Source organism: Sceloporus occidentalis, unplaced genomic scaffold (genome assembly GCF_023333645.1).
Source record: "Sceloporus occidentalis isolate IW3139 unplaced genomic scaffold, rSceOcc1.0.p SCAF_4, whole genome shotgun sequence".
Classification (NCBI taxonomy): Eukaryota; Metazoa; Chordata; class Lepidosauria; order Squamata; family Phrynosomatidae; genus Sceloporus; species Sceloporus occidentalis.
The window spans coordinates 185,477,592-185,504,376 of record NW_028316984.1 but is presented as its reverse complement, the minus strand read 5'-3'; the positions used below and the strand labels follow the sequence as shown (position 1 = coordinate 185,504,376).

The window sequence follows — 26,785 nt, the reverse complement described above, 5'->3', positions numbered from 1 at the left end:
TACCCCTGCAAAGGTTGCATGGGCAACAAAAATCAAAAAATCATGGAAGTGGCTAGAGGTCCACATCTGCTTGCTAAACAATGCAGAGGGTCCTTGCCCCAAGATAAAGTGTACACTGTCCTTTATACATCACATATATAACATACGTTCCATGGAATAAACGAGTAAAAAGTAGCAAAACAATACTGTGAGGACTGGAGGCAGACACCCTGATCACAACCCAACTGAAGGTGAATCACCATTCCTAAAGGTTTCTAGGATAGCCAGTGCTATATGCCTAAAACATTGTAGAGTTTCTAAAATGGAATCAAAAATGGGATTTGATAACAGTACCTTGAATACATAAAGGTGGAATCATTCAACAAACAGCAAGCAAGGAGTTGAGTCTGAATGTCCCTAGGATGCATAAATCTTTTTATTTCTTCAAGATATATATTCCAAATATGTAAAAATATATTAAATATATTAAAATAGTTTTAGGAATGATAAAGCAACAGGTGCAGAAGGCACAAAGCCAAGCATAAAATAAACTGGCCATGTTCTTTGTTTCATTTTGTTTTTGTGTGTTATATATTATTGTATTAAACCATCATTAGGGAAATACCTCTTTTTTGCTTTCCTTGTTTTGTTCAACTTCTATATCGATAGGGTTGGCTCCATTTGCTTCTTCTATTTCATCCTCACTAGAAAAATAAAGAAGGAAAGGCCCCATTATTTATATATTAGCAGTTGAAAAATCATCATATACATACAGTCTACACACATACACACACACAGGGGAAACAAGGCAAAATGAATAGGGGAGAAGGGGAGGAGACAATTTTCCATTATTACAGATTACACCACAAAAATAGGATAATAAATCAAAGGTAGGATATTATTAAGACCATTCAAAGAAAAAGCTTGAAAAGATTAATGTTATGTTGATTTCTTATTCAAGATCATGGAACCATAAAACAATGTAACCTACATTTCAAGGGACTTGTTAACTTCCTGTTGTAACATTTCATATCACAATAGCTAGTAAGGAGCTACCAAAGAAGATTCAGCATTTTAAAAAAGTATTTCTAAACTATTACAACCTACATCTTTGGAAGAATAACAAAAGCTTCTTTGTTTTTTTGAAAAAGTGTATGCTTCATGCATTTTACTCAAAAATACACCGGCCCTTCTAAAGATAACTCCCGAACTATCCTGGCATTTTTAAAACATGCATGATATAAGACCAGGGCCTGAATCTCTTGTTCAGCCCTAGAAACCCACTGGGTGACCTTGGGCAAGTCACACTCTCTCAGCCTCAGAGGAACACACACACACACACACACACACACACACTTAGTAAGTATTGCAAAGGAAACCCCATGATAGGTTTGTTTTAGGGTCATCAGAAATCATTGAAGGTACAAGTGTTTAGCTATTTCAAGTATGGTTTATCTGGCCATCTGCTCAAGAGTGCTCAATGTGACTTACAATAAGACTAGGTGACTCTTTGAAAAGACATTTAGAAGCAAATATAAAAAGAGTTGCAAATCCCAAGAAAAACCAAATTACCAAGATGGAACAAAATGAGGGACCACACAATCTGTCCATGATTAGAGAGAGGTAAATTCTACTGAGTTCAGTGGGGTTTACTTGCATGTAAGACAGTACATTATTGCAGGCCAAATTACTTCCACATAGATTCTCCAATGTATTTACAATAATTATTCCATTTTACTTTATTCTTGGAAAAGGAAGGAACCACAGGTGACAGATTATCTCTGCCAGGCACAAGGCAAACATATGCTCAACAATCTGTACATGTGTGAGGTTTTAATTCCTGGCTGAGCAAAAATGAATTCTGTCAATAGCAAAATAATAAATGCTAGACATCAAACTGGAATAATGTTGTGTTTGATGGAACAAGCAGCCATTAATAAGGATGTCAAGGTATTTTATCCCTTTAGATTTTTAACACAGCCCACTCAAGTATGCCGTCAGTTAATGATAGTTTCCAAACAAACTCTTATTAATACAAAATAGAGAGTATTTTTAAATATTATCTAAGCATTTTAGAATAAATCATTATCCCTGACTCCAATACCAGCTATGCAGGAAAATGTTCCATGGGAGATGCAACCTCCATATACAGGCTTTAACTCTTAGTAATGGTGGCAGGAATAAGATATCAGCTTAATAATCATCATGCCCTACTCATGAACTTTTTAGGAACTTTGTTCTGGTCAGATTCTTCTTCCCAGGGATGAAATTTGCTAGTATTAGAGCACAATATGCTTTGAAATAGATGGCCTCCATGAGGCTCATCTATGGAGAAAGCCAACATGCTTAACCTTGTAGATCTTCTATCAATGTGTAACACCAACACTATATGTGCAACACCAACAAGATTAGAACTGGAAGCAACAGCCACTGCAATGAAAATACAGAGATAACTGGGAATTCAAGTTGGGGAAGAAAGGGAAGAGGTTGAAGCTGAAGGAGGTTCAGCTGGAAACAAAAACAGGAAAGCCTATCTAGTCCAAGGACAACCTACTAAAAAGGTAGGAAGGAATCACAGCTCAGTGGCAGAGCATATGGTCTGTGTGTAGAAGTCCCTGGTTTAGTCCTTTGTATATTTTCAGGTATAGAATTTGGTAACAAGTGGCAGTAAAGATCCTCTCTCTCAGTACCTTCTCTGCATTGACATTCCAGCTATGGAATACTTCTCCACACCAATGACCATGGATTTTTATTAAAGCCTTCAGGGCTGAATTATTTTCAACCAATTAGCACATGTGCTATAGTCATCGTGCTCCTAGACCAACTGTTAGAGGACTACGGAGAGGCGATACGAGCAGCTAAGAACTTGTTCTATGGTGCTCGTGTCGCGTCCGCGGAGTCGCGTCCAGCAGAGTTGTTCAGGGTGGTGAGGGAGCTAACTCAGCTCCCTCCTGCCCCGAACCAGATCCTTGAACCTTCTAAGGCCTGCTGCGACCAATTTAATAACTTCTTCGTGGATAAAACCTCTCGGATAAGCGAAGGTCTTAACGCCAACATTCAAGCAGAACCTAGAGTAGAGGCGTCCAGAGCCTCCGTGGACTCCATTAAACTGGATCGGTTTGAGTTGGTAAGTACCGATGATGTGGACAAGATCCTCGGAAGTGTTCGGAAGACAACTTGCTCTCTCGATCCCTGTCCCTCATGGCTAGCGGCCCAGGGGGGACCGGCGGTAACTTTATTGCTACGCCGGATTATTAACACATCTTTGAGGGAAGGGCAATTTCCATCTGAACTAAAATTGGCCATAGTAAAACCTTTATTAAAAAAGCCCTCCCTCGACCCCCTGGTACATAACAATTATCGGCCAGTTTCGCTGCTGCCATTTTTGGGGAAGGTGATCGAGAGGGCGGTTGCAATCCAGCTTCAGGCGGTCTTGGATGAAACGGATTATCTGGACCCATTTCAAACTGGCTTCCGGGCGGGTTACGGGGTTGAGACGGCCATGGTCGCCTTGGTCGATGATCTCCGTCTGGGCCTCGACAGGGGAAGCGTGTCCCTGTTGGTGCTCTTGGACATCTCAGCGGCTTTCGATACCATAGACCATGGTATCCTTCTGGGACGCCTGGCAGAGGTGGGAATCGGGGGCACTGCGCTCCAGTGGTTCCGGTCCTACCTCTCTGGGAGGTCCCAGATGGTGCAGCTGGGAGACGTGTGCTCCGATGAGAGGGCCCTTATAACTGGGGTCCCTCAAGGAGCCATTCTGTCTCCCATGCTATTTAACATTTACATGAAACCGCTGGGAGAGATCATCCGGAGACATGGGGCGCGGGGTTATCAATACGCTGATGACACCCAAATAATTTTCTCTATGTCTCCGACTGATGCAGTGACCGGGGATGGTGTCTCTCCTCTCGTGGCCTGTCTGGAGTCAGTAATGGGCTGGATGAGGGAAAACCGACTCAAGCTGAATCCAGAGAAAACGGAGGTACTTGTGATAGGTTCCCCTGGTCCAGGAATGGTGGTAGTTCCACCTGTCCTGAACGGGGTCACGCTCCCTGTGAAGGACTCTGTGCGCAGTCTGGGGGTGTTTCTTGACTCGTCGCTTCACCTGACTGCTCAGGTGAATGCGACGGTCAAGAACACCTGTTATCAGCTTCGGCTTATTCGCCAGCTGCGCCCATACCTGGCCCAGAGGGACCTTGAAACGGTAGTACATGCTCTGGTAACCTCGAGATTGGATTTCTGCAATGCACTCTACATGGGGCAACCCTTATACCAAACCCGGAAGCTACAAATGGTACAGAATATGGCAGCCAGGCTGGTCACTGGAACTTCCAGGGCCAGCCATATTACACCGGTGCTTAAAGATCTGCATTGGCTGCCTATTCGCTTCCGGGCACAATATAAGGTGTTGGTGATGACCTATAAAGCCCTAAATGGCTTGGGCCCAGGATACCTGAAGGACCGCCTCTCCCCGTACATTCCGTCCCGCACCCTCAGAATATCTGGGCAGCAACTACTTAAGGTGCCAGGGGCTAGGTTGACCTCCACCGCAAGGAAGACATTTTCCATCGCCGCCCCGGCCCTTTGGAACACGCTGCCCACAGAGCTCCGCTCGGCCACCTCCCTGGCCCAATTTAGAAAGGACCTAAAAACCTTTCTATTTCAGCTTGCATTCCCCGATTAAAGTCCAGTGGGCCTCCCTTCCTCTTCTGTGGCAAAGAGGACTGGCTAACGGGGGTTTTATTCTGTTTGTGTGTAATGGTTTTTAACCCTGATGTATATGTTGTTTGATATTTTGCTGTCAACCGCCCTGATCTATGGAAGGGCGGTATAAAAATAAAAATTTTATTATTTTTATTATTATTAGCATTATTTTTGATTTGTTTTAACTGGTTTTGAATTGTCTACTTTTGAGCCCTAGTGGTGCAGTGGTTAAATGTCGGAACTGCAGCCACAATGTTGTGAGTTGGATCCCAAAGGGCTGGAGGTTGACTCAGTACCCAGCTTGATGGGGTAATTCACTTACAGATCGTAAATCGCTTAGAGAGTGCTGAGTTCACTATGAAGTGGTACAGAAATGTAAATGCTATTGCTATAAATGATTTAATATATTTTGGCCTTCTAAAATTGCTTGATCTTCATGGTTATAGGGTGAGATATAAATGTTTCAATAAAATAAAAAAATACTAAGCTATGTGGACAGTTTAGATGAACAGAATGTGAAAAATTAGCCAGCAGTGTCCTATGGGTTTAAATGAGGTGTGGGGAATATGTGCCTCTCCTGGTGGTATTCTTCATCTGCTCTACCCAGCATAGCCAATGAGGATGGATAATAAGAGGTGCAATCAAATAACATCCAGAGGGCTTAAAATTCACCCTTTCTGGTCCAAACTCCACTTCCAAATGCAAATGTTTTTTTACAGAATCACAGATTATCAGATGGGGGATGGGATGGGAAGGGAGCAAAATGGATCGCCCTTCCGCCCTTGTCCTGTCCTTATCGTGATCACGCAAAAGAATATCACACACATCATGCTTATCCGGTGATTATCCTGTCAGCCAAGTGGAATTGTCCTGCCACTAACATTGACAGGTTATTCCATTAATGAAAAATGAAGAGAAATGATGGGACAATTCCACCTCACTGACAGGACAGTGATGGGATCAGCACAACATTGTCAGAATGTCTTTCATGTGATCAGAGTCAATTGCACTCCAGTGTCAGGATAATGACCGGATAAGTGTGACGTCATATGAAAATCCTTCATGCAATCGTGGGACAAGGATGTCCTTTCCCCCATGTGATAATCTCCACAGAGTTAGATGGAGTTCCATAGGTCATCAAGTCCAACTCGCTACTCAGTACAGGAACTCCAGATACAGCATCCCCAGAAGGTAGTGTCCAACCTCTCATTGAAGCAATCTAGAGAAAGAGACCACAGCTTCACTCTAAACAACTGCCAAATTGCTCTTACCGTCAAATTCTAATTTTCATTCAAAATTTACTGTTCTGTAACTTAAAACCATTAGACTTGGTCCTAACCTCTGGAGCAACAAAGCTATACCCTCTTCTCTGTGACAGCCCTTTAGATATTTAAAAGAGTGCAGTCAGCTTACACCTGAGTCTTCTCTTTACCAGGCTGAACACAGCCGACTCCCTCAATCTTTCCTCATTTTGTTCCCTTTATGTCTTATTATCCATCCTATCATCCTTATCACCCTTCTCTGATCCCGCTCCAACTTTTTTTCTTTTTTCACATTTCTTTTGGTCAAATTTTATTGTATTACAAATTCAGAGATTATATAAAATGTCAACATTTAAAAACAGCAATGACCATCTTAACAGTTATTAATAATGAAATAACAAATCAATAACAACATAGATATGATAATATAGAAGAAGGGTACTGAGGAAACTTTAAAAGGTGCACAGAGTTAATGAGGTTCTAACATTAATCAGGTCCTGGCACAGTTGAGTCTTCATGTAGAATGTCTTTCCAGAAAGCTTGATGGTGTGGTGGAAGTTGTATCCGACACGAATTATTATTGCTGTACTCTATGAACCATTTTTCAGTAAATGATATTTTTCCAATTTGTCCCTTTGACTTTCTTATATTGTCTGTGAGTTTCTCCATCAGCCATATTTCCCAGGTTTTCCTCGACCAATTTTCTATTAAAAATCACCTGTTTTCCAGTTCTTAACAATTTCCAGTCTAGCTACTGCTATAAGGAAGATGATGAAAGCTTTGTGTTTCAGCATTGTGTTTTCTCCAAGGAATAGTGAGAGAAGTAACAGACCTGGGCAAAAAAAATCACCCTTTGTTTTGTTATATTAGAGATGATGTCTACTATATCAGACCAGAACTTATTTATTTGGGGGCATTCTAACCACATATGTATATAGGTCCCCTTAGTGCTGCACCCTCTCCAACACTTGGGTGAAGTGGTTTTTGTGGTCCTAGCTAATTGCACACGAGCGAGATACCATCTGTGTGTTATTTTAAAAATGTTTCCCTTTATGAAGACTAATCTGGATGGGGGGTGGGGGTGAACTTCATATTTTCTTCCATTCTGATTCAGGAATTTCCTTTTCAATTCCATCTCCCAACCCACCCTGTAATTAATGCGTCTACCATAGACCTCCTCAATCATTCATCTGTAAATTGTCGCTGACTGACCCTTGAGTGTTAGGTTTTTTGGTATGCACATGTTCTCAAATAATGTGAGGGAACATGGTGTTTCTCCTTTATGAAGAAATTGTGCCAAAAAAGAGGAGATTTGGTGTAATTGTAGCCAGGAAAGTTCTAATGGTGCTAGAGGTAAATTCCTCTTTAGTTTTGGGTTTGCTCTGATTAAACAGATCTCAATTTTATATATACCTTTGTTTTCCCATGAACCATACTGTCTAAATTTATCCGGATCTTTGAAAAGCGGGTGTTGAAGGAAAGATCTGATAGGGGAGGGGCAAGGTGCAAACACTTGATTCCATTGTCTCCAACAAGACGTTGTTGTTCGAAGTAGAGGATCTAAGATTTTTTTTTGAGCTTTTGCTCCAACTTTTCTATACTCTTCTTAAAATGAGGCACCCAAAAGTGAATGTAGTATTCAGGAATAGCCTGACCTACGCAGAACATAGTGAGACTATGGCCTGGGACATATCACCCAAAAAGGGCGGCCTACTTTCTTCCAGCGGGAAGCCGCAGCTGCCAAACCACATGGATTTAAGCATCTGTAGATGGCAAGACTCCATTGTCCCTAATGGCGGCGTGTGCACATGACCATGTTGCCATTACGAGCAGATCCCCCATGGATACCAAACTCCCACTGTATTTCCCTTGACTTGGAAATTATGGTTATATTAATGCAGGCAAAATATTATTTGCCTTCTTGGCTGCATCACAACAATGCTGGGTCATGTTCAACTAAATTTTCAACAATAATCCTAAGGTCATATCCCCATCCTATATCTATGCATTTGGTTTTAGTTGCCTAAACATAGAATTCTACATTTGTCTTTGTTGGATTTCATTCTATTAGTTCTGCCCAATTTTCTTATTTATCAAGGTCCCTTTGATTTCTGTTCCTGTTTCAGCCACCCCTCTCAGTTCTGTATTACCGACAAACTTGATAAGGATTCCCTCTACCTTCTTTCCAAAGGACATTATTAATGCAAAATAATACTTATTATTTATACAGAGCCTCAACTAGTACATGCTGCATAATTATACTCAACAATATAATCTCAAAAACCCAATGCCATGAAGAAAGGACACACAAGAAGAGAGGGTGTATCTATCACTGGCTATTAATCAGAATTGCATTTCTATTTCCAGAGACAGTCTCAGTTGAATTAGAAGAGCTGATTGTACTTGTGTCCCCTCAAAGACGTGCTTGTCAGATGTGAATCATCAGATACATCAGGTTCTGAGCAAAGTGGATCTCTAGTTTTAACTGAAGTTCTTAACTTTTAATACTTTCATTAAAATCTTTACATTATTGTTAAGTACCTGTCTTTGCCTTAATTATTGTATTACAGTTCTACAGAAATGGCTTGTGCTACATAAGCAGCACACAATGGTGAGGATTTTATTCTGCTGACTTTTAAAACATGTGTAAGTTTCTCAGCAACACATGAAACCCATGAACTTTTTTTAAAAAAATAGCAGAAGTCAATATCACTGTATAGACTCGACTATAAGTTGACCTCATGTATAAGTTGAGGGCAAGTTTGGGGGCCAAAATTATGGATTTTGACATGATCATGTAAAACTTGGGAGGCTCCTTCAGTGTGTGTATGCGAGCAGCAAGAGGGAAGCAGCAGTCAATACAAAGCTTCAGTGTTTCAGCCTTCACTCCCCAGAGAAGCACGCGGGTAGGAGAGGGAGAGGGACTGTTATACAAACAGCAGTGAATCAAACACCAAGGACTCTATCTGCTTGGCTCAGGACAGAAAGAAACTGCATGGGGAAATCTGAAAGAGCTGCTATCACATTACCATACTGAACTGTAAATAAGTCAACCTAGAATTTGGGGGCCAATTTTGGGGCATAAAATTTTAGACTTATAGATGAGTATGTATGGTATATGAACTGTTATTTTTTCCAAAGCTCTTTTAAAATTCCTTCCAGGAAGTTCAGAATTTGCATTTGTTTACTTCAGATTTTAAAAACTTTTTTGGTATTTCAAAACCAGCAAAAACAACTTTAATTACATGTGTAGTAATTGTTAAGGCAACCTTTACTAATATGCTGCTTTGCAAACATGCCATTACACAGTATATGTGTGTATCTGTACTAAAGACTCCATACAGAACGTTTCTTTTGGTATAGAAAGCATTTTAGTTCAGAGAACAGCATGTGGCCATATCTAAAGTGACATGCTTGATAGTGTATTTTACCACCTGCTGTATGTATGTTTGTACAAACTGTATGTATGTCTGTAGGAATCATCACACACAAAGATGCAGGTGTCTGTATGAAATTTTGACACGCTAGTCAAAATGATTAAACATATTATTATATCAATTACATTTATATCCTGCTTTTCCTGCCAAGTGTGACCACAAGGGCCATCCAGTCTAAACCCCCTGCCATGCAGGAATAGTCTCAAAGCACCCCTGACAGATGGCCATCCAGCCTCTGTTTAAATACCTCCAAAGAAGGAGGCTTCACCACACTCTGTGGAAGTGTATTCCACTGTTGAACAGCTCTTACTGTCAAGAAGTTCTTCCTAATGTTTAAGTGGAATCTCTTTTCCTGTCGTTTGAATCCATTGCTCCGTATCCTGTTCTCTGGAGCAGCAGAAAACCTTGCCCATCCACAATATTATTATTATTATTATTATTATTATTACCCACCTCTCCTCATGGCTCAAGGTGGGTTACAATATAAATAAAATACCCATATTAAACTGCATCTCCACACTATATTTTTATTACAATACATAGGACAATATTTAAATATAAAATTCATATCTAAAATTCATGATTAAAAACTGTCTGGATAGGCCTGCCAGAAGAGATAGGTGTTCAAATGTGTTTTATATTCCAACAGCTGATTTAGCTGGCGGATCTCATGCGGCTGGTCATTCCACAGTCTTGGGGCGGCCAATGAGCAGGTCCTCTGGGTGATGGCTGCCAGTCAGGTTCTTGCAGGCTGCAGCAACTGCCCCCCACAGGACCTCAGCATTCAGGGAGGATTGTACGGGAGAAGGTGATTCTGTAGATAACCTGGGCCCAAACCATGTAAGGCTTTAAAGGTCAAAACCAACACTTTGTACTTTGCCCGGAAACTAACTGGCAGCCAATGGAGTGACTTGAGTATGGATGTGATATGTTCACTCCTGGATGTTCCTGTAACCAATCTGGCTGTCATATTTTGAACCAACTGAAGTTTCCAAACTGGCACAAAGGTAGCCCAATGTAAAGCACATTGCAGAAGTCCAACCTTGAGGTTACCAGCATGTGCACCACTATCTTTAGGTCTTCCTGATCTAGGAAGGGGCATAGTTGACATATCAGCCAAAACTGATAGTAAGGACTCCTGACCGTCACATCTACCTGGGCTGACATTTGGAAAAATTGATCCAGGAGCACTCCCAAACTGCGAACACAGTCCTTCAGGTGGAGTGTAACCCCATCCTGAACTGGTTGACACACCTCCATTCCCAGATTAGAACCCTTGATGGCAAGCACCTCTGCTTTGCCTGGATTCAGTTTCAATTTGTTTTTCCTCATCCAGCCCATTACCTCCTCCAGGCATTCATTCAGAGGAGACACGCTATCTTTTGGAAGGCATGAAGAAATATATTTGGGTGTCATCAGTATATTGATAACATCTCCCGTGCCTCCGGGAGATCTCTCCTAGCGGTAAATGTTAAAAAGCATTGGGGACAGGGTTGCCATTTCCAGCTTTTGGATGGGACTTTCCTGGATTTTGGGTGTTTGGGAAGGTCCCGTCCTGGATTCTGAAATTTCCCGGGTTTTGGCCGCAGCCGCCGCCAGCCCACCACTGCCTGCAAGGGAGCCGCAGCTAGGCCCCAAACAAGGAGGCCTTGCCACGGCTCCCTTGCGGGCAGTGGCAGAGTGGCGGCGGCGGCAGCCAAAACCCGAGGCCTCCTTCAGAGTTCAGCGGCTCTGCCACCAGCAACAGAGCCAAGGGGCCTCACTTGTTACAACTGCTCTACTGGCTGCAAGTCCGTTTCCAGACACAATGCAAAAGTGTTGGTTTTTACCTATAAAACCCTATACAGCTTGAGTCCAGGTTATTTGAAGGACCATATTTCCTTTTATGAGACCATTAGGTCTTGAGGAATGTCTGGAGAAGCATTACTCTCTGTTCCACATCTTCACAGGCTCATTTGCTGGGAACAAAGGAGAGGGCCTTCCCGGTGACCACTCCCAGACTTTGGAACTCCCTCCCTAGAGAGGCCAGGATAGGCCCATATTTGCTTTTCTTTCTGACAGCAGGTCAAAACATTTCTGTGCCATCAGGTTTTTTCTCCTCACTGAGATTAGCCTTTTAATGCTGTGTGGTCCTGCTTTTAAGGTTAATACAGTGAACAGTCTTTTAATGTATTTTAATGTTTTAACTCCATTAATTGTCCAGATGCTTTTAAAAATTCATATTTATATCTTTAATGCTCTTGTATTGTTTTCAATATGTGGTTAGCCACTTTGGATCCTATCACTGGGAGAAAGGAAGATACAAATGAGTTTCATCATTATCATCATTCAGCACATCTGAAGGGTCCCAGGCTGAGGAAGGCTGTTTCAAGGTATCTGAGCTGATGAAAGCAAGCACCGATTCAATCACTAGTAATTAGCCTTAGAAAAAGCACTGCAACTGCCAATATTATACAAGTCTTCTCTCCAGATTGCAAGCATACACTGAAAGCTGCAACCCTAAAGGGCAAATATGTTGGTTTCTTTATGTCTTTTCAGAGAAAATGGCTTCATGGCTGATATTTTTTTTTAAGCATACAATCTGGCTAACTAGAAATAAAACCAGAAACATTTTTGTTTGTACTTCTTTTTGTTTGGTTTTGTTTTTGCTTACAAGCTTATCTCACAGATTTCTTCCAAACATTCTGAATCTGCCTTTCCAAAGTTTTTTCAAGGTGGCTTGCAATTACCACACCAAGCACAGTCTAAAACCTGCAGTGCAATGTAGTTTATGAATGCAAAACATACGTGTGCCAGCTTGGCCCCTTCACCAAACTGTACAACTGGAATCATCATCTCCATAGCAACAGGCTCTCTGACTATTTTGAATCAATATTCCTGCACTGCAAGAACACTGAATTAATGAAAATCTAGACTCAGGCACATTTTCATAGAGCTTTCCCAGGAACCTATAGAGAAATCTCATGTAAATCAGGTTAAGTTCCTGTCACCATGCTGGTGCCACTGAACGAGCAGGAAAAAGAAAGCAGAACCAAAAAGTACAGGGAAGGTTGATTAAACTGATTTCTACTAAGGACCCCTCCAAACCTTTGGCCACACATCCATGTAATAACACTGAATCAAGTGAATGATCTCTATTACAAAAACTCTCATCCAGTGTAAATGGCTCAAGCTGGACTTTTTTACTGGCTGCCCCCCAAACAAAATTTAACCTCAGCAATTATAATGTGATATTTGGATGCAAGAATAAGCAGCGTGAAAGATACAGACCACCTTCAGACAATCATATCTCACCTTCAAAAACTGATATGAATGAGACTTTCTGCCTGTGCTTCTAATAAAACACAGGGCCTTTAAAAATGTAACGACTCTGTCTGGATCTTGTCTTAATAAATTGAGAAACAAAAAAGCTTGACTACCCGGTAAATTCTTTTTACCCTTCATCACACGCACCAGAGAAATACTAAAGTCTTCAATTAACTATGGCGCGTTACAGACCGCCCAGAAGGGGCAGTTTCGCGCCACTGCCGGTTGCTCCGCGAGGGAGCCGCAGCAGCCAAACCGCACGGCTCCCTCGCGGAGCAAGAAGCGCCAAAATGGCGCGTCTTCCTGGGGCCCGGAAGAGGCGCCGCAAGGCGCGAGGCGCGCACTTGCGGCGCCACTTCCAGTGCACGGCGTCCGGATGCTGTGCGTCTGCGACGTCAAAATGGAGCACCTATTTGTATAGGACACCGCCATTTTGACACACTCATTACGCGCGAGGGGCAAGGCCTTGAATTGCCCATTTCATCCAAATGCGGAAACTATGGTTAAAGAGGTTCAAAGCCGTTGTTCTCCTAGAGGATGGTTTCTTCCAAAGCTTTTAAGCATAGTGTCCTGGTTTGGGTAAAACAGAAAGCTATAGCTAGTGAGAGACTTCTGCATTTCACTGAGGTATGTTGCAATAGGAGTTAAGAAGAGGATGTGGGCATTGCCCAAAGGCTTATTCGATTTCAGCTTATTAAGACAACATATGATCATTGGAACACACTAACAGCTTTTACCAGTCCCTTAGTTCTGGAAGTAACAATACACAACAACATCCTCCTCTTAATGTAGAGCACACCCCCAGCACAGAATGCATGGTAAAATAGAGAAGGAGAAGGAAAAGCCCAAAGCAAAGATCCCATTTGCCAGAAAATCCAATTTCACAAAAAGGAATTAACAAGAAAGCTGCATTTTCCTATAAGCATATTGGGCCAAGCCTGCCAGCAGACCAGTACATAATTTTGCCAATGCCTGACATCAATCTCAAAGACATGCCCAGTATCTACTAGGATCTTGGACCAGTGAATCTGGACAGAGAATTTATAAGGAAAACATTTTGGAAGATTTAGTACCAAAATGAATACAAATTTAAACCCTACTTTTTTCAAGAATGGACTATATTGGATCATATATAATCAGTTTAGGCTACTATCTGTTGATCTAGTTCTAAAATATAAGGACACACCATGAATTAGGCAAGGAAACCTCCAGCCCATGAGCCTAATTCATTCAAAGAGGTTTGCCATCCTCTGCAGAGCTCCTATGAATAATCACAATTAGGGAATTATTTAAAGCCTGAAAACTATCTTAGTAGCTTCCTATTAGGTTACAAACACTTGTGTGCAACCATAAAAGATATGTGTACATAGGCCTAAGAGCCCTGAACTTTGTTTCTGATACCTGAGAAGACAAACCTGACTTCACAGTTTACCTCTGGATGAGGGAAGCATATCCTGTGAGTAGCTTCCCAAATTGTGATTTTGAAGCCACCAGAACTTCAAAAACTGCACTGCCATGTTTTTAGTCCTCCACTCTCCTGGCTGCTATAAGCCCAAAAGGGGCTTTTTTCATTCCCGTCTTATTTGCTGATTGAAAATGGCCTCTCCTGGGCCCAGAATAGTTTAAGGAGTCTGGAAAATCTGGTGCAATTGTCTATTATTATTATTATTGTTATTTCTTATCCACCTCTCCCAATGGATTGAAGTGGGGAACAACAATTAACAAATACATGATGTCAGCTTAAAAGACATCAGATGAAACATAAATAAATTTAATTTGAAAAGAAAATAAGATGTACACATATTAAAACAATCCACATTTAACAGTCATCGTTTAAAATTCACAATACAAAAATCATCTGGATAAGCCTGCCAGAAGAGACTGGTCTTTAATGCTGTTTTAAAGTTAGACAGCATGGCCCTTAGGAAGGGTTGGGGACTTTTTTAAGGAACAAATGATCTAAAGGGTTTTTTTTATTTTGTTTTGTTTTAAAGCATAGGTGGGATGTGGGGAGGGATCTTCAAAAGGCTCATGGGAGGTTAAAAGAGCCCCTCCAACCTGCAACAGTTACCCACCCTAGTTTACGTGCTCCCTGGGTGAAATATTATTCTTACAATAAACATAACTGCTGCATAAAAATCAGAACCTTAGACCAACAGACACACACAGTAGTACAATAATCACACTTTTCTCCTATGGCTCAGGATGGGAGCAAGCTACAAGGTATAGCGGGGGGGGGGGGGGGAGGACTCCGAAGAACAAGGAAACATAAGCACAAAGGCAATGAGATGGCATTCATTTCTGAAATGTCATAGTTTGAAAACCTTGGCTTTCAAAATGTGTCCTGGAAAGTTTGTGTAGTCTGTAGAAGCAATAGAGAAGCATGTAGCATCTTAAAGATACAATGAACTGGTGACAGGGATGAGGGAACAGCCAGTCCCTACTTTATTCCAATTTCTGAAATAAAATGACATTCAAAGGAAATGAACCTTTGATACCTTATACAGAACTGAGCTGTGCTTTGCAAGTAGGAAAGGTGACAAATGGGACTACAGCACATGTGCTGGCACAAAAGTTATTATTCTGGGTTTTGCAAGGATTTGTTTATCACCCATCAGCCGTATGGGCTCCCAAAGCAATGGGCGATAAATAAAAATATTATTTAAAACATTATTATTGTCTCCTGAATAGAAGTAGTTGCTTCAGCACATGCCTGTTCCCTTAGCTCAGACCACTGTGCCCTTAGCACAGACCACCACCATGACTCTTCCAAACAGGAATTAAGCTCCTGGGGCCAAAAGAGTATTCCCACCCCTGTACTGTGGCATATGTTTTCATGGACTAGATTCCACTGCATCAGAGGAACCCACAAAACTTTATGTCAAGATAAAGCTGTCAAGTCTTTATAGCACCACATGCCTATTTCCTAGTTTGTGCAATGTGTCTCATACAGAATCCATACTGAACATTTCCACTTAACATTTTCTTGCACAGTTCTATGATTTCAAATGTTTTGTTCAAATACCATGTAATTGTCCACACTGTGACACAGAAAACTACTTTGTATACAAACTGAGACACCCTTATTTCCTCCAGATCCATCAAGCTGTGATCTTGGCAACTTACCTTTCCTCCCTTTCTCTTTTCTGCTTGCGAGCATGACGATCCATGACACTTGTTTTGGTTCTTGACTTTTTCCATGAGTAATAGAACTTCACCAAGCTTGCTATCGATTTGTCAGGAAGCTGAGGAACACAGAATATAGGGATTGCTGAAGTCACTCCAATTTACATACATGTCAGACTCGAATTAAATAGTGTGTCAAGCAAAAAAAACCAAGATGCTCTGAGAATACAATTTCACTATCATCATACTGGATTAAGAACAGAGCACAGTGTGACTGTCAAAGGAGTGATCCAGCTGAGACCTGATTCTAGGATTACTGGGGAACAAATTGGCACTTTTATGCCTGAGTTGGCAACAGCAAAATGCAAAGCACCAGTGCCTGGCAGATCAACATTTGGGTGCCATTCCAGCAATTGGTGCTATTTGGTACTTTGGGTGCAATTTCAGAAATGGTTCTGTTTTCATACTAACAACTTGTCTTTTGGTAGGATTGGAACCCCCAGCTGGTTGCAGCCTGACTCAATATATGTTGCAATAGCAACATTACTACTACTATACATAGTATACATAAAATGTACAGACAGACAGACAGAGATATATCTATCAGTAGCACCCAAATGGATGGTAGAACTAAAGTGAAATTCCAGATCTACAAATGTTGAAGTCTATTAAGTCACATAAAATAGATGCCAACACTGAAAAGTAACATGTCTGAACTGGTTGATAACATTTCAAATGGTTGCTTTCTGTTTTATTGCTTTGCATTCAAAAGAGGTCATGGCCACTCAGGCAGCTCACATTTTAAATGCCACACTTTATTTTTCAAGTTTGCATGTTCTTATTCCTCCAACCAACATTACCTAAGCTAGCCATGTGTACTCTCACTTAAACAATAATTACATTATCAGTCGTTCTGCTTTTGTTTCTAAACAAGCTCATTTACCATTTGCAATTAAGGAGCTGCCTTTCAACTTGCTTGTTTAAAAATGTGCTTAAAAACAGCAATGTATCTAAATTTTGCATATTACTTTAGGAGGCCAAATTCTTCATTTCTTATTGACCATGAAAACAACATCCTCATTAACATATTCACAAAATATGTAAATATAATATGGAATGAGCAGCTACCTCTCTTCCCTTGGCCTATCTGCTGAATTTCCAGTCCATCCTGATCCCATGTATGTGATGTGATTTTCGAATAAGAATAGAACATTTGTGATTTTCTCCCACATCTTCAGTTTTAAGGAGAAACCTGGTCACCAGCTGCATTTATGATTAATGTTTAACTGATTTTATAGCTACAATTTTATTTTGTTTTATGATCGGCTGGCAAAACCACATGGGCTTGTTCTGAAAATATGTAGATAGGAGTAAATACAAATAAATAAACCTTTTAGTCCCATCCCTATCAGAACTGGCTGGTGCGTGTGATATCAGAGGGCTGATGAATGAGCTCCAGGTTTCAGATCTTTAAAGAAGGTATCATATATATTTAATCCTATCCCTGAGAGAGGGTCAGCACGTTGGATAGTTTCTTTCAAGTTTTTCCTCTTACTTCATTGGGCATCTATTGCTCCTACAGGAGAGACACTGCAAAGTCGCCTATTCTCCAACATGTCTGCCCATTTTTGTCCCTTTAGTCTCTTCTCACAACTGAAATTTGGATCATCTGGGAAGGAACATGTGTCTTTGTTCCTTATGTTATTCTTTATGTAAAGCATCATATCCATTGATGTTATCGTATAAGTGGCTGGATATGACTTAGGCAGAAGATACAGTCATTCTCATCTTTGCCTTCTAAATGCCAAAAGAATAAACTTGGAAGTAAAACTAGGAAAAGCATTTCTTTCTGAAAATCTTACAAGCCATATGTACATCCTTGTAATGTTTTGCTCCTTTTTGCTATTTGTTGCCGATCAATAGAGTTCACACAGAGATGTGAATCCTCCTTCTTGGTCTAACTGCACATGCTGACTGATCATCTTTGCTGGCTGAGATGTGTATAGATTTAGTAGTCAAGGGTCTGCAAATGTAAAGCAAAGACACTATCAACTACAGAATTGTTTATCTAGGGGCACAGTTCAGACAATCCTCCCCATAGTTTAGAGTACTTTACTTGAAGACCTTCTATTACAGTTTAAGTACTAGCTGGTTGGCTGGCTGGCTGGCTCTTCTAGTCAGATGAATAGACAAAAAGTTTAGGGGGGATGAACATGAAACACTCAACAAATTTATTAAGAAAATGTGTTGCACTCAAATGCTGTAAAAGTAATTTTTTTAAAAAAAAAGATATACAAAGTAAAAGGTATATAATATCCTTAGTACAAACAGGCTTGTTCTGGCCTGTAAGCCACGCCCTAACAAACTCAAGGCTAAAAAGACCAGTCAGTACTGGGCTGGGAAACTGCAAATCCCATGAAAACATGTAAAGTACACAAAATACCAATTCCTTTGTGCCTCTCAAAATGGAATAGAAAGAGATGACATAGTATGTCCACTTAGTAAGAGAGTGCACAATAGATACCAAATGAAGAGGGATAACACAGTGTGCCCATAACAATTAAAACCTTGAGGGCTTGTTATTATATGTGGGACATCCCAGTCCTAGGCTTGATATATGGTCTACGAGGACCAACAACTTACCTATAGCGACGGGATGCCCCCATATACCACATGAGTTATCTTACAAGGCTGTTATATTAGTTTTAATTGACCACTGAGGAAGACGCTCCAGTCGAAACGCGTTTGGTCTCTGTTTTGTATATCTTTTAATTGTTATGGGCACACTGTGTTATCCCTCTTCATTTGGTATCTATTATGCACTCTCTTACTAAGTGGACATACTATGTCATCTCTTTCTATTCCATTTTGAGAGGCACAAAGGAATTGGTATTTTGTGTACTTTACATGTTTTCATGGGATTTGCAGTTTCCCAGCCCAGTACTGACTGGTCTTTTTAGCCTTGAGTTTGTTAGGGCGTGGCTTACAGGCCAGAACAAGCCTGTTTGTACTAAGGATATTATATACAGTGGTACCCCGGGATACGAATTCACCGCGTTACGAAATTTCCGGGATACGAAAAAGTTACATTGGAAAAAACTGTTCCGGGTTACGAACGATTTTTCGGGTTACGAAATTAATTTCGGCGCGAAATTCAAATCGGAAGCCGCGGCTAGCGGCTTTCCAGCGCCTTTTCGGGTTGCGAAATGTATCGGGTTACGAACGGCGCCGCGGAACGAATTAAATTCGTAACCCGAGGTAGCACTGTACCTTTTACTTTGTATACCTTTTTTTAAAAAAAATTACCTTTACAGCATTTGAGTGCAACACATTTTCTTAATAAATTTGTTGAGTGTTTCATGTTCATCCCCCCTAAACTTTTTGTCTATTCATCTGCTTGTTTTAGTTTAGGGTATCACCTCCAAGTTTTTTTCCTTGGCTCTTCTAGTCACCTGTCAACTTATGGCTGCCCCATAAATTTCATAGGGTTTTTTAAGATAAGCAATACTCCGAGGTGGTTTTACCAATTCTCCAATACTCTAAAATATAGCCTACAGCTCCTGGTGTTCATTGGTGGTCTCCCAAACAAGTACGAACCAGAGCTTACCCTGCTTACTTACCAAGATCATATGGCATCTGGTGCCTTGAGGATATTTGGTATAGGACTCCAAAATCAGTAATTTATGGTGAATATTTACTTCCACGAACAGCTTTGCTCTTAGTGTATAAGTTAGCACTAACTATACCTTTATCATGTTTAGAGTTAGATTTTCCAGCTATAGTTTGAAGGGGAAATGCTAATTGCACTACACTGATTTGGGATCATATCAACTACACTTACTACCAAAAACGCTTTCTGAATTCAGCCATTTTCTCCCTGCCCAAAAATATATCATAAGGACAATAGGGGATTCTAATAGGAGAACCTACACCATGCATACATTCTCAGGCTCAGAGGAAGACAATGGCAAATCCCCTCTGAACAACTCTTACCAAGAAAACTATATGATAGATTCAGTTTAGGATTACCAAATCTATGAAATGACTTGTAGGTACACAACAGCAACAAAATAGAAGAACTGGTTTCTTTCTAAGTCAACATTTGTTTTAAAATGGGTTACAATGTATAGACACAAAACTTTCTCTTCCCTTTCAAGGAAGAAGGCAAAATCTACTTGCAATGGAAATGCCAAACTAGACATAACTTTTAGCACTTGCAAACAGGCGGAAATACCTTTGCTGAAAGATCAGTTTCTTGTTCCATTCTATATCACGGTTGACATGTTATTGGAAGGGGATGGGAGAAGTAGTTACCATAGTTTTGGTATTTTGTGCCATTTTGGGTGGCAACACCAAGTTGGATCTAGCCCAATTCTTTCTCATAACCATTAAGTGCATTCTTTCTCATAAGCATTAAGACAAACGTACACAAAAGGACAATTAAAATGTGATTAACACAGACACTAAAAGCACTAGCATTTCTATCACCTCCACTTTGTTTCAACCCTGAAGTCCTGCATGATCAGACTAAGAAAAGTCACTATGATTCTTGGATATAAATGTTCTGGTACATTGTGATAATGTGGAACTTCTTTCTATTAAAGATGGATAGTCCAACCCACGTCCCTTTTACAGCAGTGAAAATATAAATTCCTCCCTTCCATATGCCAGTGGATGGAGGAGCTGGCTTCATCTTCTAGCTATGTGTTTACTATACATTGTGGATGACATCAATAAGATAATTGCCTGACCTTTTGGACTATCTATACTTTTTGTTGTTAACTGCCCTCAAGTCAATCTCGACTCATGGTGACCCTGCTGATGAGACATCTCCAAGGCCTCCTGTCCTCCACTGCTCCATTCAACCCCTGCAAACTCATACTCGTGATCTCTAATAAATTCCATCCATCTTGCATGCAGCCTTCCTCTCTTTCTACTTCCATCTACCTTTCCTAGCATTACTATTTTTTCCAATGATTCATGCCTTTTCATGATGTGTCCAAAGTACGACAAACTGCTTTGTCATATGTGCTTGTTTTGTCATATGTGCTAGGGTTGCCTCGGGGCGGCACGTACACACGCCCCGCAACCCTAGCACGTGATGAGGGCATCGCAGCTGCACAGCACCACCCACACAGCATGCACAGCTATGATGTTGCAGCTGCGCAGCGTCCAAATAGCACTGAGCAGCTGTGACGCCATTAGGACGTCTTTGTAGGTTTGCAGTGGCGCAACTGTGCCACAAAAATGAGCCACTTTTTCATGTTCGTTTGTTGCTGCACAGTAGCGTCACACAGTTTGGTTGCTGCAGCTCTGCTGTGGAGCAAAGAAAGGTGCCTCCCCGGCACCTCTTTCTGGCGGTCTGTACCCCACCAAAGACACTTAAATCAACATAACAGTTTTACCTCTTACCCCATGTTGAACAGAGAGTTCTCAACATATAATAACCTCCAACAAAACTGCTTCATCCCTTCCTCCTATTGGTTGTGTTTCACACTTAAGTGAAATCGATGGCTTTCATGGTCAGCATCCATAGATTTTTGTGGGTTTTTGGGCTATGTGGCCATGTTCTAGAAGAGTTTCTTCCTGACGTTTCGCCAGCATCTGTGGCTGGCATCTTCAGAAAATGCTTGCCTGGAAAGGAGTTGGGTATATATATTGTGTGGCCTCGGAAGGCAGGAGTGATTTGCATGTGTATTGTTCTGTTGCTAATGGCAGGCCTCAGGGTGGGAGGGTATGCAAAAGAGGAAGATTAGTGTCTGCTTGATGAGTGCTCATTGTCTGCTGGGAAATACCTGACCCTGGGAAATTTCTCATTTGCATTTGTTGAGTCTTCGTCTTGCTATTTTTCAGGACTGGTAGCAAGATGAAGACTCAATAAATGCAAATGAGAAATCTCCCAGCGTCGGGGCTTTCCCAGCAGACAATGAGCGCTAATCAAGCAGACACTAACCCTCTTTTGCAGACCTTCCCACCCTGAGGTCTGCCATTAGCAACAGAACAATCCACATGCAAATCACACCTGCCTTCCCAGGCCACACAATATATATACCCAACTCCTTTCCAGGCAAGCATTCTTTAAAGATGCCAGCCACAGATGCTGGCGAAACATCAGGAAGAAACTCTTCTAGAACATGGCCACATAGCCCGAAAAACCCATAAAAAACTATTTCACACTTAACTTTGTAAGCTCATAAACAAAAAAAGCTTTACAAATCAATTTCTGATATAAAAGCAGAGCACAGAAAATATGAACTTTCTACTCAACTTTATACAATTCCCATCTTCTTTTCCTTCATAAGATCCCAACATCTTCCTAGACTGTCAGGAATCTCATCTGGAAAATCTATTTCAGACAATCCAAACTATCAGGGATAAAGGTATCTCACTTGCTTTTAACTCTCTTGCCTTTGTGTATTTAACCTCAGAGATGCCTTACCATCTGCTGGATTCGGTGAAATGTTTTCCCATGGAAACTGAAAGCCTGTTCAAACAAGACTTTGTCTTCAACTGTCCACTCATCGGGGAAGGGGGTAAAGTTAGGTAGGTCAGCCAGAGATTTCTCAATGTTATGCTTGTGCCAGAAGAGCATCCCAAGGGCCTAGAGCAAGGAAAAGGAAGAAATGATAAAATGTATAAATGCAAATGAAAATTGGACATCTAATAACAATAACAACTTTTCCCATAAAAACACCTTCTGTGCTTTGGCTGCAGCTACATAACCTAGGATTTAGAGGTTCAGAGCAGAAGATGTAAATGTTACTGGTTTGGGGTTAGAATTCCCAGAATCACCACCAATTGGCCATGTTGGTCTGAGCTTAATTGTAGTCTAAAAGATAATATTTCTAAATTGTGGTTCTAATAATCGTCTGGCAAACTCACTGTATTGCATTCTTACAACACAGAGATATGACGGCTGGGGATGCAATAAGCAAGGACACAAACAAGTGCTCTGCCAGTATTTATGTGTGGCCTTTTAAGCCTGCATCCCTTTTTGACACAGGAACCAGATGACAAGCTATAATTCCTTCCCTCCTTCAACTTGAAGAGGAAACAGTCACACAAAAATAACCATCATGAAACTGATTCATTTAGAAGTGTTCCAACAATACAGAAGACTCCTAGCAGTCAAGCTGCAATACTATGAAAGGGTTGTTCTAGTTCCACATTTGTGCCTACATACAGGTAGACCACATACATGAGCTGTTAAATGTGTAGGAAAGTAGTGTAATAAAATATTTGAGCTGGTCCTTAATATTCCATGCTATCTGAAGGATTCTGTTAGTCCAAAAAAGTAACATTACCAAGCTCTAAAAGGACATCACAGTTCCACTCTACCAAGTTCCTTTTGCTATATAATTCAAGCTGTTTCCCCATTTTCCTCTACAGAAGACATTTCAGGAAGGGCTAGGCATGTTATACCTGAAGTATAATTGAACTAGTAGATTTGCATTCCTGGGTAAAATTATTTACTGATTAAAATGTCCTGAAATAAACTCCCATTAACTCTATTTCTCCTATCATATGTAGATTTGACATGCATAAGGCTAAATATTTCATTCAGCAAAGATGCTGACTTTGGCACTGGGGTTTCCCTTTCCTTCCAACCTAATTTACTATGCAAAAAAGATTTTCCTTTCTGAAGTTGTCACTTCAAAAGTTTCTGTAGTTGCCCACATCTGCAAACCACAAGTGTGACCCGATGGAGGTTTCATGTCTCTCATCACTAAACATCTAGGGACTTTTCCTTCTTGGAATTCCCTTAAACATGACTCACTATGAGAAGAATTCTTTTACACATAATAGTCTCCCCACCACCACTGCTTTCAAATATTTTAGGACAGGACCATCTCACTGAACAAAGGTTAAGATTATGCAACGATTTGCTTGTATGATCTTCAACAATATCCCAGAACTGAGACAGATCAAGGAGATGGGGACACAGAAACACCCAGATTCAATTGCAGCTTGTCACAAAATTATCTTGAAAGCTGAACTAAGACATGCTAAACCCCTGAATTATGTCATATTTAACTGTATTGTTCTAACAGTGTGGGGGCACATTTTGAGGTCTGTCATAATCTGAGGACCTAAACTGAAGTTTACATATTGTGTGCATAAAATTTTTCATGTTAAAGTATTATAATGCACTGCACTATATTACAGGGTGAACAACCTTCTTAAGGCTGAGGGATGCTTCCTTTAGAAAGTGCATTGGGCCTGAAAGCCACAAGTTCAACCAAAATATGGCGAGAATAAATCTTCCCTGTCAGTCATGTACACAACCTATTTATTAATCAGGTCCTCAATTCTCCCATAGACATACAGAGAGAGATCTGCTGTACCCCTTCCTTGATGTTCTGTTATGCCCCACAGCTGGTCCCCACAATTTAAAGCTTTCTTCAGCAGAAAAGAGCCTTCAGCTGTCTAACCCTCTCCATATAGTGTTCCTGCTATGAGGAGTAATCAGAGGGGAAAGGATTCAGGTGATCTAACTGTAGAATGTGGAACCTACAGCATTCTTCCTATTCTGCTCTAGCTGCCATGCTCTGTGGCTGAATCGTACATGGGCCTTTTCTCTCCTTGGAGCAGCACAAAGAATGGATGATTGTGACAGAGGGCTGCAAGTGGCCCACAAGTTGTCCTCTTCTATACTAAAATGTTTTCAGCTACCTAAAGAGGGTATAACACACACACACACACACACACACACACACACACACACACATATATATCTTCTTCTTGATGCTGTTGTGTGTCTTCAAGTCATCTCTGACTTATGGCGACCCTAAAGGAAAACCCATCATGGGGTTTTCTTGGTGGGATTTGTTCAGAGGTGGTTTGCCATTGACTTCTCCAGAGGCTGAGGGACTGTGACCTGCCCAAGGTCATCCAGTAAGTTTTCATGGCCAAGCGCGGAATCAAACTCCGATCTCCAAAAGTTTATAGATAAAGGAGAGCATATTCATTCCCTATTCATTCCCTATCTCCCTTAATCAATAAGTTAAGAGTTCTTCAGTGAGAGACATTAAATGGGCCCTTTTATACTATGCAGCTATAAACCCTATGATTGCACTTTACATAACTGCCATGTCTGCATACTATGGAAAGCTGGGATTTGTAGTTTGCTGCAGAACTAGAGGTTTCTGGTTGAGAATTCTAAGTACTCCTCCCTAAACTGGAAATTTTAGGATTACAAAGGATTGAAACATGACACTCAGTGTGGCATCATGGTGCTACAATTGTGTGTAAAATACATCTTAGAGGAGGTATAGGGAGGAAGAGAAGTTTTCCAGACATGATCTTAAGACTTAAGAATAAATCCCTATAATATTTAAAAATCCAGTCTGTACTTTCATAGCATTTCTAGTTTACTAAGGCGGGTTACAAACCGCCACTTGGGACGTCCTCAGGACGTCCCAGTTTAAAAAAGGGGCGTCACTTCCAGACGGCCCTATTCCTGTTACGGACTCTGTCTGTAACAAATGGCGGCAGCCGTTCCACACGGCCGCCACCATCTTGACGTAACGGACGCTGTGCGTCCGCACATTGTGCAGCGCTAATGACGTCACGAGTGCGCCATTGGCGCCTCGCGGCGTCATTAGCGCACCACCAGAAGAAGCTCCATTTTGGAGCTTCTTCTTTGCTCTTTAAGGGAGCCGTGCGGTTTGGCTGCGGCAGCTCCCTCGCGGAGCAAACAGCAGCGCCAGGAGACCGCCGCAAAGCGGCGGTTTGTAATGCCTCCCTATTTTGATGCAGTGCCAACTGAGGTTTATTTAGAACTCAGCTTCATTCACCAGACAAGGTACAGATAGTCAGGCAGTGATAGAAAGTACAGGTAGGCTTCAGTTTGAAAACACTAATACTACCATTTTTCCAATGAAAACATGGACAGTTTCTCTGCATTTTCCAGGGTCCCTGTACAATCTTACAATTCCTGGAGGACATATAGCAGCAAATGTTCTTCTTCAGTATTTAGAAAGAAATGTGAAACTCATAGCATTAGAAAGCCATTTTGAAGTTAGGTTTTATTCTTTTCAGTTTATGTAACATTCTACTAGTAGTCTTTTGTTGTCTGGTTTTTTTTTAGTTTTTTCAGGGTAGTAATAAACAACTGTTGTTTTGTTTCTGTATACATTTTTAATGACTGTAAAGTCATAAACCAGTTAGACCTTTTGAACAGACAGGATATTGAAAGATACTTTATGATGTCTTTCTACATAATCATATATATATTAAAAAGAACAAAAAACACAACACAAAATGGCAAATAAAAGTCACCTCATGGCCAAAATCACCATGCCAAAAGTAGCTGTAATAATATGATAGCAGCACACATACTCTCTCCCACCACCTTACATTCTCACACACCACTCTACTCTTTATTTTAATTAGAAAATAGTAACCCAATAGGGTATAGGGTGATAAAATGTATATTTTTAATTGTCTTGTACCTGTTCCATATTGTAGCCATGCTTCTCCTTTGCAATAGCGATATACTCATCCACTGTCAAGAGAAGAAAACAAATAATTGAAATACAAATTCAAGAACTACCTATTTCCTTTATATAATGAAGTATATATAATGGGTACATTCTGATGATCAAATCTAGGTTTAATAAGCCCAAGATAGGAAAGAGCTTTCCACACCTGAGTGCAGATCCTTCATTCTTCCATTCATACGAACAGGGAAACTACAGTTAACAGATTCAAAACAAGCCAGGATATTAGGGCAACTTATATCCTGGGGTTTTGGGATGCAGCATTAACCATACTTTCCCAGTTCAGAAGCAGCAGGAATATATAGGCAGCTGCTGCTTTCTGTCTTGTTTTCCCAGTTGTGCAATGCTGCTGCATGTGGGTGGACAAGACTTGTTCGTATTTTTCAAACAGAGACTTTGTTATCTAAATGCAGATGTTGTATATTTCTGTTCTTTTGTGCACAAATCAGAACAGGATTTGTCAAAA

The 26,785-nt window shown here is 40.9% G+C and overlaps 1 protein-coding gene across 2 annotated transcripts in view; it reads right to left on the bottom strand.

Moving 5' to 3' along the window:
* The window catches only part of RCOR1 (REST corepressor 1), a 167,107-nt gene that overhangs the window by 29,451 nt on the left and 110,871 nt on the right, over positions 1-26,785 (bottom strand). For both annotated transcript variants that reach the window (XM_089522581.1, XM_089522582.1), the window contains exons 4-7: positions 26,272-26,324; positions 22,257-22,418; positions 15,818-15,936; positions 605-683 (exon numbers count right to left, since the gene is read on the bottom strand). In XM_089522581.1, coding sequence (XP_089378707.1) covers positions 605-683; positions 15,818-15,936; positions 22,257-22,418; positions 26,272-26,324 — 413 coding nt within the window. The remainder of the gene's footprint in view (positions 1-604; positions 684-15,817; positions 15,937-22,256; positions 22,419-26,271; positions 26,325-26,785) is intronic.